Source organism: Amphiura filiformis, chromosome 20, assembly GCF_039555335.1.
Source record: "Amphiura filiformis chromosome 20, Afil_fr2py, whole genome shotgun sequence".
Taxonomy (NCBI): domain Eukaryota; kingdom Metazoa; phylum Echinodermata; class Ophiuroidea; order Amphilepidida; family Amphiuridae; genus Amphiura; species Amphiura filiformis.
Window position 1 is genome coordinate 2,620,424 of NC_092647.1, and position 13,723 is coordinate 2,634,146.

General features: G+C 36.9%; 1 protein-coding gene across 1 annotated transcript in view; it reads right to left on the reverse strand.

The window, feature by feature from the left end:
- Positions 1 to 13,723, reverse strand: part of LOC140142761 (dolichyl-diphosphooligosaccharide--protein glycosyltransferase subunit STT3B-like) — a 170,409-nt gene that overhangs the window by 2,135 nt on the left and 154,551 nt on the right. Inside the window, 6 exon segments of the mRNA XM_072164750.1 lie at positions 1,638 to 1,847; positions 2,109 to 2,222; positions 3,464 to 3,637; positions 4,852 to 5,023; positions 6,290 to 6,477; positions 12,181 to 12,410. Coding sequence (XP_072020851.1) covers positions 1,638 to 1,847; positions 2,109 to 2,222; positions 3,464 to 3,637; positions 4,852 to 5,023; positions 6,290 to 6,477; positions 12,181 to 12,410 — 1,088 coding nt within the window.

Sequence of the window (13,723 nt, forward strand, 5' to 3'; positions counted from 1 at the left end):
CTTTCCAGCAATGATGGTGGCCATTCTTGAAACCTATAACAGATTCCTATTGGGGCCACCTGCCTATAGACTTGGCTGGAACTGTGCAGTACCAGCGTAGTACCACTGCAGGCGAGTCCTGTGCAGTACTGCAGCTAGATACTCTGTGTGTACCAGTCAGTGTACTACATGATATAATTAAATCCACAACAATATCAAAACAAAAAGTATCTTTATACTGAAAACAAAAGTGATTATATGAAAGAAAATAAAACTAAATTACAAAATAAAGTGGTTGCTAGATTGAGAAATTTGTTTACATACTTTTATACCTCATTCACACGATGCAACTTTATTACCCCCAAGCTGAGACGAATATACGTCTCAGCCCCAAGTTATACCCATTTTACTGACAAAAATGTAGAGTTTCTACAATTTGGATATTTCCTCCTTCAGGGTGAGTCCCCTGGCTTTTGTAAAGGGCTCATTACAGCATGACAGATTAACGCTCACCGCACCTGTGATCATAAGTTGTGTTGTTTCAAAGGAAAGTCTATGTAATTTTTGGCATTTTAGAAATGCTTTCTTGTTTAATTAAAATTGGTATAAAAATAAAGTCACATCATGCCAAATGAGGTATGCAAATACAAATTCTTCATCAAACGACCACTTTATTTGAAATTAAGTTCTAGTGTCTTCAAGAAATCAAAATTGTTTCGCTCCACAGCCGACTACTGATGATGATATATAAAGTAATTTAGTATCTGGTAACTCACCCTTATTGTACTTGATTATGTCACGCCAATCTTTAAACTAATTCCATATAGGACAAAATAGATGAAAACGCAAGATATAGACATCACATACCCTTTTAATTAATTAATTTTTCAATATCAGAATTTTTGGAATTCTTTTCAATTTAAAGCAATAATGTATGATTTGCTCCACAGCGAGGCCCTCAATTTTTGTTGAATTTCTACTTTGCATGATTGTAATGCCCAATGGTGTACTAAAATACCATGTGAAAGACTAAGCCTGCAGCGCTTTAATTACAGTAAATTTTTTTATAGCTAATACACGCATGTTAGGCGCTGGAATGAAATAGCAATTTCCTTCATTTTACCTCAATTGTTTAGCTTGAAATAAAATGTGGACAATGCAATCCGTAGCTATCAGTGAAAACTAACATTTAAATAGGAATCTAATCCTCATGCAAATCACACATTATGGCTTTAAGATGGTTGCCTATTTGCAAAACACGATAATGCAGTACAACATAACGACACATAACTATTTGGGTGTTATTTTCCCCGGGTTATTCTGTTTTTGTTGGTGTACTTAGTTTTAGTTTGATTTCATTTGCAGTATCTACATTTACATTAAGTTTCTCAGTCCCAGCTGTTTTAAAAACAAATCATACACAATTTCAATCATTTTCTTTAAATACTAACACTACAGTAGAAGATTCAGTTGAATGAACACAGCCTGACATAGCATACACTGCGCGATGCACGCCAGGGTGTGCGACAGTGCGTGCGTAACGCCAAAGCGAATCCACTTCATTTTGAGATTTCCAGATTTTTTTTGGGCTAAATTTCTGTAATTTCCAGAAGATTTACATCCCTGATAATAATAATAAAAAAGGATACCCCTCTCACCTTCTTGGACACAAATTTCTTTTTGGTAGATTCCTTCTTATTCTCTTTGGGTACAGCTGCTACTCTGTTATCAAGATCCTTGACCCTGTAGATGCGCACCAACCAGTGCTCAGATGTGTACGCTTCCTCTAAATGCTGGAACTCGATATCTTTGTTGCCAATCTCGGCGCTACGAGTGCGGTCGTAACCAGGTGGGGTTCTGAAATCCAGCTGTGGGAAAAAACAGTAATTAATTGCATCATTCTCCTTCTTCTTTATTTAAACATAATAATGAGGCGGCACATGTGTATTTGCGGTATTATGATATTACATACATTAGGTCAATTCCAGGAAAAAGGAGTAAATAATGATCAATCTGCCAGAGTTTCCCTATTTTGGGTATGGACATGGTTCGACTTTCTTTAAAAAAAGGCTTCTGATTTTAATTCACGACAAGTTTTTGACCCGTTACGTATGTTCGTTTCCACTAACCTGCATTTCCCCAAAGCGGTAATAGCACATTTTGTACATAAGGCAATTTAGTAAAGTGGGTGATCCAGCGCGGTCCACTCGGAACTCCCCATTGGCTGTAAAATAATCACTTTCCTGCAGACAGGCAAAAAAAAGTACAAAATTATATTAAACCCATGAGAACTAACTGCCGATTGGCCAAAAAGAAGTTTTCATTATCAATTGGACCAATCAGCAACATTGTTAGAATAATTTCACCACGCAACAAAATTGTGGTGAATTTTTGCAAAGCTCCATTCTGATTGGTAATTAAAGTGAAGATAACATGTAATTGACCAATCAGAGGCAATGTTAGATCGGCAGGTAGTGCTCAGAGGGTTAACACAATGCATTCTAGTTTCCTCTTTAGTGCAATGGGCTATTCTAGTTGGCATTAGTCTCCAACACAGGGGGTGAAGTTTTCAAATAGAGTCACCCATTCATACAAAATTACATAAATACAATACATTCCAGTTTCTTCTTATCCAATGCAATGGGCTATTCCAGTTAAAATCCATGCATTCCTATGAAGACAGGACATTAAGGGGAACTACATCTCTGTGGTAAATTTGTGACTATTTTTGCATTTTTCTCAAAAATAATAACACACTGGTAACAAAAGTTATGATATTATTGGGGCAAGGAATCCAATTACTATACTGAAATTTCAGTGACTCAAGGCAAGCGGTTCAGTTTTAATGATTGGAAATGAGGTACATCCTAGCGGTACCTCTTTTCTCATCATAAATAACGAACCGCTTGTCATGGGTCACTGGAATTCCAGTGTAGTAATTGGATTCCTTGCCCCTATAATATACATAACTTTTGTTACCGATGTGTTATTAGTTGTTGAGAAAAATGCAAAAATAGACACAAATTTATCGAGGGGTGTAGTACCCCCTTAATCTCCCACAAAGGGGCGAAGTTTTCAAACCAAGTCACTCATTCAGGTAACCCCATTTAAAATTCACACTCCCAGTGTGGGCGATTAAGGTCATGACTTCCATAGGGGGTGTATGGATTTCAGCTGGCATAAACCATAAGCACATTTAGAAGAGCATTGGACTAGAAAGTCAACGGTCCTGGTTGACACCTAGATGGTCAGTATTTGCGCTGTTGATTACAATTGTCCTTGCTGACTCCAGTCCTTTCTTGTGCCCTCGCTTTATCAAGTCTTGGCGTTCTTTTACAAAACAATTTCTTCCCAGCTACCTGTCCAGTCTGTCTTGTCTTGTCCCGTCTTTATATCATTTTGTGTGAATACATTTCCTTTTAAATTGTTATACATGAATTATATGTTGCGAGGTTACATAGGTAAAAACCTAAGACATACTCACCCTGATATCTTTAGGATGCTCCCCTTCTGCTATTCTAACCATCCATAGAAATTTGTTGATATCATCCCCCGAGTAGCCTATAACACCCCCAAATATGACTAAGACATAATCTACATCTAATTCACGCATAATCTTGTAAGCTTCTGTTTCATTGGATGACATAGCTTTGCCAACCTGGAGGGAAAAAAGAGAAATATAAAGAAAGGTTTATTTTGCTTCTAACTTTGTGAAAAAGATTCAATACATCTACAAAAAGTTTAAAGGACATTGAATATTGATTACTTGAAACAATAATCATGTGTACAATTTACTTACTTCTGATACATGTGTACAATTAAGTTCTTCTGATACATATTGCACTATTACAACTTTCCCACTCAGCCCAACTTAGAATTTGAAATAAAATAGAGGGGGTTGTAGCCAGCCAACAATAGACTGCCCAGTTTATCCAGAATCATGCTTTACTGTTTGCAATTGTTTAATTAGCCTCTATTCTTTGAACACTTTAAAAAAAAGGCAATATCTCCAGTGGTGTAGCTAGGGATTTCTGCGCCCAGGGCCAGGATACATAATGGCGTCTCCCATTACTGAAACATGCGTAAATTTGCACAAATACTACTAAGTAATTTTGGTTATAATGAAGTTCAGTGAATTTCAGTCTTAAATTGATATCTCATATGAGTATTTTGTGCTGAAATCGATGCTGAATACGGCTCCCCTCTGGACCCCCGCCCCCAGCCCAACCCCAAAGGCCAGACTTCTGAATTTAATCTACAGATGTTACTAATTAAAATTCAAAATGTTTAAAATTTAACATGACAAACATAAGTATTGATGGAGCGTTAAGAACATGACAAACATAAGTATTGATGGAGCGTTAAGTGTTATCACATCATGCAAGTCAGAGTATATTCTTAGTCAGTGGGAGTGGTCTAGTTCGCAGGCACATAATCTGATTGGACAATCGCATGATTTCGTGTGCCGTCTATCAGGCCGTAGATGACCCCACGTCATCATGAGTGTTGATAACGCGTAACACGCTTGTAGAGTTGCACGCATGTATCGCGTTGTATGCGTAAACTAGTGCGGAATACTCGCACATAGTAGTACGCGCATCAGAATATGTGGATATGTAAACAAATTTCTTTCATTTTATAATGAGGGGAGTTTTTATGACATTAACTTAGTTTTTACTTTAAAAAATAGTTTATAGTTATTAAAATAATGTTTAACTGACTAAGAATGAGAATAAACGATAGGAATATTTTATCGTAGTGGATACCGGTTGCGGCATCCACTATTCAAAATATTGGACCTGCCTGTCGTCTATCATATGGTAGAGGATAGTAAAAACAAAAATTCCTATTGTTTATTCTCTAAGTACTTACCAATGCTATATGACTATTATTCCATGTATTGTTATCTACAAGTGTGGTCCTATTTGCCATGCCTGCTATCTGGTACCCATAATCCCACCACGACATCACGCGAGCGTGCTCCCCTGTGTTTTGTCGTAGCCAATAGTAAGCTTCCCTGAAGTCGTCTAAAATGTTTCGGGATCTGTAGGGGGAAGAAGAACACGATGAGAAATATATTTACTTATATAAAATTTTAATTTGCCATAACTTACCTATTTGGAAATTTTGCAGGGAGATTAAAAATTCATCATCAAGGTATTTCACCGGATGAGGGAGAGGGCTGAGCAGAGTATTGAGGCATGAACTTTGTCTGTTAGACAATCTGTGAAGAATCTGCCCTGTGTATTCCACTACATGGAATGAGGAAGCCTGTATGACAGTGCACACAGTATTTGCAGTATATTCAGTACCTAAAGTTTTCAGCACGGTTCTTCAGCGGTCTGCCAATCTGGCAGTTTATGGAAGTTGGGTTCTGATTGGCTAAAAATAATTTAATCACGTCATCATCACATCAGCAACTCATTCGCTGGTCAAGCTGCATAGCATCGCGTGACCTAGTATAGGCATGTTCACAAAATTTTCAAGTAGGATATTTCACATGGAAATTATTTTGTTTAAAAAGGTGATTATTTAACTTAAAAAATGAGGGGTCAACCATGTCTGTAGGTCAAAAATTAGCGAAGTTATGGGCAAATGTCTGTTTTTAAAAAAAAACATGTAATGCATCATTTTTCACCACGACGATCCATTTTACACAAAGGCGATTTTATTTTATGAAATCTAACTTTCACTGCATGCTGACTTCTGTATCAAGGATAAAGTACCGGCACATTTTAGACTACGTCGTCAAGTTTCTGGTGTCCAAATTTCAAATTTTTGTATTTCCCTTTTTGGATTGAATGTCGCCCTCTATAATAAGGAATGTGGACATGTCTACCTAGTACTTTTTACGCGATAATCAGATGGAAATCACTGAAGGAATTGGCTGAATAGTATTGTGTGATTGGATTGATTGATACATCATCCACATGGATGTCCTATATTGAATTTAGCGTCGGCTAAACGTTCATGTTATTTGTCAAAAAATATTTTCATGGATCATTTCCCAGCTGTTTTGAAGACCACAAAGTACAATTTCAGTGCCGGTGGACAAGTCCTCATATTCCCTTTTGTGCCTTAGATTAGCCCGAGTGCTAGAGTAATGACAAACCCTGTTCCTCCAAGACCGGAATTTAATCTTTGCTTAAAATTTGGTGTATAGATTACAATGGGGATTACAAAGGATCCACCAGCAAACAACTGATGATGATGATGATGAAGATAATGCGGAGGAGGATTTCTGCAGTTATGTCAGTATTCAACAAGCATCATTGATATCTGTACAAAGTAAATCAATGCAACTACTCACCCATCATGATTATAAGTAGCCAATACAATACTAGGGCTGGAGTAGGCGTTGCTAGTGACCCAAGTACAATGGACAGCAAACATCATGAGTAGCATCACCATAGCCATGATGACAAAACCCTTGAGGTTGGAGCCCAGGTTCTCCTTGTCTTTGTCTGGTTCCGTCTTGATCTTACGGATCTTGCCAGCCTAAAACATGAGAAAAGAGTAGATGGAAAATATGCAGTAGAGAGGTAAAATGTGCATGGTCAAAATCCTGAAAATTGCAGAGCAGGAATAGACTACAGTGTATCACTGCTGAATTTTGCTGTTGTTGCTCTTTTTATGCCAAAATATTATCTAAATCCATAACTTGTTTAAAAATCATTTGATAAAAATATCAGATTTCTTTTTTTTATGGCTCTAGATCCAAATATCCAGATAAATCCGGAAAAGTCAGATCTCTGATGCAGCAAGAGGATGCCAGATAACAAGCTATTTTAATAGCTTGTCATAAAAATTCTGAAGAAAAAGCTCTGGCTTCAACATTAGAAGTCCAATTTTTGAGATATTTTTTGAAAATATCAAGTCGAGCTTTTTCAAGAACCACTTACTGGGTTTGTTTGTACTAATTTTAATGCATTTTTCATGCTGATTCCAAATATGGAAAATGTGGAACTTGTCACCTGCCTGCAGTCGACACCTGTGTGATGAGGGGTACAGTTTGGGAAGTTTTTTGTAACTTCTTGGTACTGATAAGTTGATGAACATGAAACTGCATATTATGTGACACAATCTGGTCCATGGAGCCCAAAAGAAGCATTTTTGAAAATTGAGTTTTAATTATAATCATCACCTTTCATAAACATTACGCTTCCATATACTGAAAACACCAAAGATCTAGCATACTAAGTTCTGACATTTTGTGATATCTTTTTCTATAAACTATTTTATTATATATGTGATGCGATCAAGCAAAATCAGTCGGAACTCGGCAATAATAAATTTTCAGTTTCCTATAGGATAGTAAAAAGCATTTACAAAGCTGGATTTTGCAGAAAACCCCATTGAAATTGAACAACCAGTTCCAAAGATATAAGCAATTAAAGAGTTTCCAAAACAGGAGGAAACAAAAGGAAATATTTCCTTTGTTTTGCTATATCTCAAAATTAAAATTTCCGAGTTCCGACTGATTTTGCTTGATCGCATCACATATTTTTTACTCCATATTTTTGTCTTTATCTCAATGTCAAATTTACCACCTTTGGCCCATGGATCAGATTGTGTCACATATTACTTGTTGAGAAAACAATTTTTGCAATTCAATGCACATTTGCTGAGATGCTTATGGATCTACTAGACACAAGCCTCCATGGATAATTGGACAAACATCAACATTTAAGCAAGTGCATTGAATGGCCTAACTTCTTCACCAACAAGCAATACACAGTGTTTAACCTAATTAATACATGACAAAAGAAAAACTGTGATTATGCTATTTTTTTATAGCAAAATGCTCACTACAAATGTCAGAGAATACAGGCAATATAAATGCATTCACCTCGATCCTATGCAAAGCTAAAGGCATTCCAAAACACTGCATTCAGTGATCACTGCTTATTTTTCTATTGTCTTTTCTGATTGGCTTTAAGAGGCTGACATAGAATGCATTTAAAGGATTTCATTTAGGGATTCAATCATTCGCGAGGGCAGCGAGTTGTTAATCGGTGATGAACAACGGCGAAACATGATTGAATCCTTTTCAACAACGAAACAAGCTAAAGATGTCTAATTCACATGATTCTTTCATTCGGAATGTCCGTTTGTCATTGCCACTCAACCTTTCAAGAAGATCGCGGTATTTCTCTGTTGATACCGGCAATAAAACTAAAGAATTAAGCGGTAATATTTAGCTGCTACCGCCAACATAAGAGAGTTCATGTTTACGCATACATTCCAGGCATGACTAATTTTACGCGCTCTTGCGTAACGCGTGCGCGTAACCTTGCGTTCGCGTACACGCTACTGGACTATGGATTCATCACGGATTAACAACGCTTGGCTCCTGTACAAAGGTATAGGAAGAGTTGTTGAATCCTACTCACTTAATCAAGTTTTTTCTTTAAAAACTACAATGCATTAAAGATCAAGGCTAACAGTACGTTTGAATCACATCATCCACTCCCACATTCTCATTGTTGACATTTGCATTGTCACAGCAAGTTTTCGTAAGGCCATCTTAATTTAATAGTATGTGTCAAAGCCTCTCCCAAGTTGAAACCCTAGTGCGGAATGGAGTTTTTTTAGGGATTCCTTTTAAATGAAATTATTCTTATCAAAATGTGGGATGGCCTTTTGGACAAGAATTCGCCGGAGAATAAGCATGTATAGTTTCAGTGTTCAAGATGAAGCGCTTTATAGAGACTTACAACTTGGGCTATTTTTACGATGTCAGAAATGAGATTTTTGTGGTGGATTTTGGACAAAATTTAATTTACTCAATTCAGCTGGAAAAACAAGCAAAAAGCGGGCGATTCTAATGCATGCTGGGGCTTTGAGACAAACAATTAAATTAAGATATTCTAAGCAAGGGTCCATAAATTGACCGGGCGGCTCATAGAGCCATTGGGCTACACCAGTTGAAACCCATACACCTCCCTATGGAAGACATGACCGTTATCTCCCACACAGGGGGTGTAGATTTCTTACGGGGTAATCCATTCAGGTAACCCCATCTGTGTGGAAAACATAAGGACATGTCTTCCATAGGGGTGTATAGATTTCATCTGGAATAACACATTTATTTCGGTCTGAAAAGCTAAAATGTTGGTTGCTTTGTTCACATCTTCAGTAAGAATGTTTGTATATGGATGATGCAATTTACACAAATTTGATAAAACTTGTTCTCAATTTATTTACACTGATATTCTACACTTTAAGTCAACAATTTTGTCTGATGTAGTCACTGAACAAGACAGAAAGACAGCAAGGAGTCACTAGGATCCACAACATGCTCATCTATCAGAGCACAGTTCTTTAACCCCAATACACTTGTACATTCATTGAATGACCTTTGACAATTTGAGTACAGAAACTCGTACTCTGCAACTCAAGGTCATATTTAGCACTCTTGATTTTTTAATTGAGGTTATTGAACTATGCCATTAGGATGAAGCCATTGTGGTCCATAGTGAGCCAAGAGACAATATCATGCAGGAAAAGCAAAGGAAAAGGGAAGAGGGAGAATGTGTAGAGGAAAAGGGAAAGTTCATTGCTGTACTAAAGTTTATCTGCTGGCCCTATTAGTGATATGTCAATGACGTTCTCAGAGTTGATGTTTCACTTGAAAAACAAAGTTTGCTCAAAACGATTATTCATTTCCACTATCGTTCAGAACTGTATCTGCTGAATGGGCTATCCACAGGAATGTAAGTAACCCTGAAGAAAAAATACGGAAAATTGGAGGAAAAGCGGGTAAATTCGGGCTAAAAAGCCCCAAAATGGGCTGAAAATAAAAGAAATTGCGTAAATCTGGACTACAAAAAAAACCTGAATTCTGTAAAAATACAGAAAACTTACATCCCTGTATCCAGTTGAACTACATACACACACTATGGAAGACATGTCCTTAAGGAGTGTGAATTTCAAATGGGTGACTGCATTTGAAATCTACACTCCTGTGTGGGCAATTAAGGTCATGTCTGCCATAGAGGATAAATGGAGTTCAACTAGAACAGTCAATATGATTGCCGTCACAATATTCAACATTTCTAAAATTAATTTTGCAACTTATTATTACATTGACCACTACTTACCACAGAACAAGAAAGTATAATAATCAAGATTTATGTTAAGTCAAAAAATACTTTCAAGAAAATCCACATCGCTATAGTACTTTTCTGCTCTGTTGAAAACAATTTTTTACAACTATTGTGTTTGTGCATGAGGGTTTAGGGCTCTAATCTGTGATTTTTCGAAGTTATGCGATGCCAAATGTTGCTTTCAGCCTAGTGTCACTAATAAAGCAAATTATTGCATACTGCTATAAGCATTTTATGCCACTTAACTTTGTAATAGCCACCAGCCCTAAGATTTACTAATCACAAATGTGGTGGAAAAACTCTCTTTTCTCCTTTAAAATTGATTAAATTTTTGATTTTGATTTAGAATTCACTCATTTGCCATATCTTCAGGCATTAAAACAAAATTTCCAAAGACACTAACTATTTACTTATTATGAATTCTGTTTATTTCATTACATGAGACAAAACAGGTCAAATGTCTATGCCTCTTGCGTATACAAGGGAGTGCGTTGTCTGGCGTTATAATTAGTAAGTGCCAGTGAGTATTTTAAAACATATTTGCTAAGAAAACTCCTGTGGCTCCCAATATATTTACAGCAGTATGCATTGGTCTTGCCAACAACACCTAACAGTTCAAGTGTGTCTTCAAAAAACAAACAAAGCGTGGCAATTGTGTCGCGCATTACTCGGTACGTGTGCGTGTATGTGTGTGTGCATAAACATCAAACCAACCGGGACATACTTTGTGTGCACACACATATACACCATATGGTAGACCGAGTGAGAGGTCAACCATCCACTTACAAGGATGGGTTTCCACCTGTCAGCTGGCTCAGTCGACTCCAACATAGAGCTTTCGACTGCGCTTACTGATGACTGATTTGGACCAGAATTTTTGTGCTTTTGGTTTTTGGACTTTTTGCTTGGCTTGGATTTCTTCAGGTTCACAGTTTGGGTGGTTCCCTTGAAATTAAATAAAATGATGGACAAACAGGGCATTATTAACAATGATCTATTATTATATAACCACTCGTTTTGATTATTAATTATATTAATTATTACTATTAACATTACTATAATAATCCTACATATTTGTTTATTACATATTTCAAATACTTCCCAAGTCATATGGTCCGTATGAACAAAACTAACTTTAGACCTGGGGTAACTATGGAGATTAGCTCTGTGGAGAAGGAACTTTTTGGTATTTACATATCCTTATTCTATAATACTGTAGATCCTGTAAAGGCAAATATATGTAGCTTAATATTAGATAGCTGCAGTTGGAAAGAAAAGATTAAAGGAATCCCTCCCTTAGTCTAACCTCATAGTTATACCAGGTCTATAGTTAGACCTGGTCTAACTTGTTTTGTGCATACAGACTCCATCCTCCCTGATCCGGAGCTTAGCCTATGTGATCTTCAAAAAATTTATGAAAACCTGTTTTTAATGATTTGAACCTATAATTTCACTTAAACAGCCAATACTTGGTGCCCTCCTGGCAGGTAAAGATAAAAGAGGTCAGACTGTATAGTTCTTTTGTGAATTGTTGTTGGATCCAAAAAGAAAAAAAAAGAAGACTGTTTCAGTAAAAAGGACATTATTCCGTTAATCCATTTATCCCAGACAATTATTTGTCCGACATTATTTGCCTGGACAACAATCATCCACAGACATGCCAGTGGGGACCGTGTCAAAATTTCCTGAACAATTTGGCACACTCTCTTATAAATTAACCTCTTTGTGGTTCTCCATTTCCCATCAAAAGGAAAGATGGACATTCACAGGTGGCACCAAGTGGGTGGGCATGATTGCATTTCCCCCTCCCCAAACTTTTGGTTACCACATCCCCAAACTTTTGGTTACCCAGTCCCCAACTTTTGGTTAACCCCCGTCTGTACAAAAAAAACCCACAGAAAAATAAAATCCACTTTTATGGGCAACAAATGCAAAATTTCAGGTAAATTTTCAAATTATTCCTCCTTGCTCCAATTTTACTCCCGCCCCCTTTGTGCCCCCCCTGGAAAAAAATCCTGGTGCCACCACTATGGTACCAAAGTACCCCAAAAAATAAAATAAAATAAAATATGGATTTACGACAAATGCTCACCTTATCGTATAATTTTTTGCTCTTCTTCTCCCTCTCCTCATCGTCTTCCTCGTAATCGTCGCTATCCTCGCCGTCAGCTTTCTTCTTGTTGGGGGCGTCGTCCACGAGGAACTCGTCGAGTGTCTTTGAGATCGCTATAGCTGCCAACACACACACCACGGGGGTCAAGGTGAGCATGAGACGAACCATGACCCCGGCAAAGTAAACGGCACTCAAGGCATATAATATTACTGATGGGGTGGTGAAAGAGGAGGAGAAAAATAAATATCAAGTTATATAATGTGGATATTTTATAGCATAATGAAATTGTATTCTTTCAAAACAATTTCACTAAAAAGCACAGTAAACTGTATAACCTTGACATTTCTTATTTTCAGTAAAAAAATTTCGTTGAGTTACCCCTGACCGGAGAAGGTATCATAAACTTCCCACAATGCATTTTTCCCATTTAATTCCCTGTACCGATTAGCTATCAAGTGCAACATAGGTTGATAGAAATGTACCTCAATGAACAGAACATGTCCAGATTTTGCCAAATGTTTATTTCTTGACTATCAACCCATTTTTAATCTGCTTATTCTCAAATTGAAAACAACAGGAACCTGTGTGAATTTTTTGTAATGGGAGTGTCATTTGATGAAATGAGGCAACATATTGTTGCAAAGGATTCTGGGAAGGGTATAATATCTTCTCTGCAGACTGACCAACAAAATCATGAGACTGATCAATTGACACTCATGGCATATAATATTACTGATGGAAATCCGAGGAGGAAAATACATATCAAGTTATACAAATTGGATATTTGATAGCGTATATATTTCATGAAATTGTATTCTTTCAAAACAATTGCACTAAAACGCAAATCAAAACTGTTCTTAATCTTCACATTTCAGTAAAACACGCTTGAGTTACGGATTGACCAACGATTCACCAGACTGATTGATTGAAAGCATATACTATTACTGATTGAAATGGGAGGAGGAAATGCATATCAAGTTATACACATTGGAATTTTAAGTAGCATAGAAAAATTTCAAGAAAATTGAACTCAACTTTGTTCTTTCAAAACAATTGTAGTGAAAAGTAAAACAAAAAAATTCCCAATCAAGTAACCAATTGATTGATTGATTGATCAAATCAGTGATTATTTGTTTCATCAACCAATGAAATTGATATGGTTCCGATCAGGGTAACAAGCCCGATTGTTGGCTTCACTTGACTGTCCTGTAAAAATTGCCCTGACCAGCTATCTACGGCGACCCCCTTCGTCCACCAGGACACTTGTGCCTGGCCGAAGATTCGTCAGCGTTATCTCCTAGATTTCAGCTGTTAATGCCTAGTTATGCTTGATATAAAAAAAAAACTTAATTACTATGGTCCATTTGGATTTCTAAAGACAGAACCGTCTGTGTGTGATCTCAAAATATGATTAATTCTTGAGCATTGTGTTTCTCGTTTGTTTTGTTTGTTTGTTTTTATATCTTTGATGGTAACATTTCGTTGTTAAAGGGGTGACTCCTTCTGGCCTTACGGTCATCCC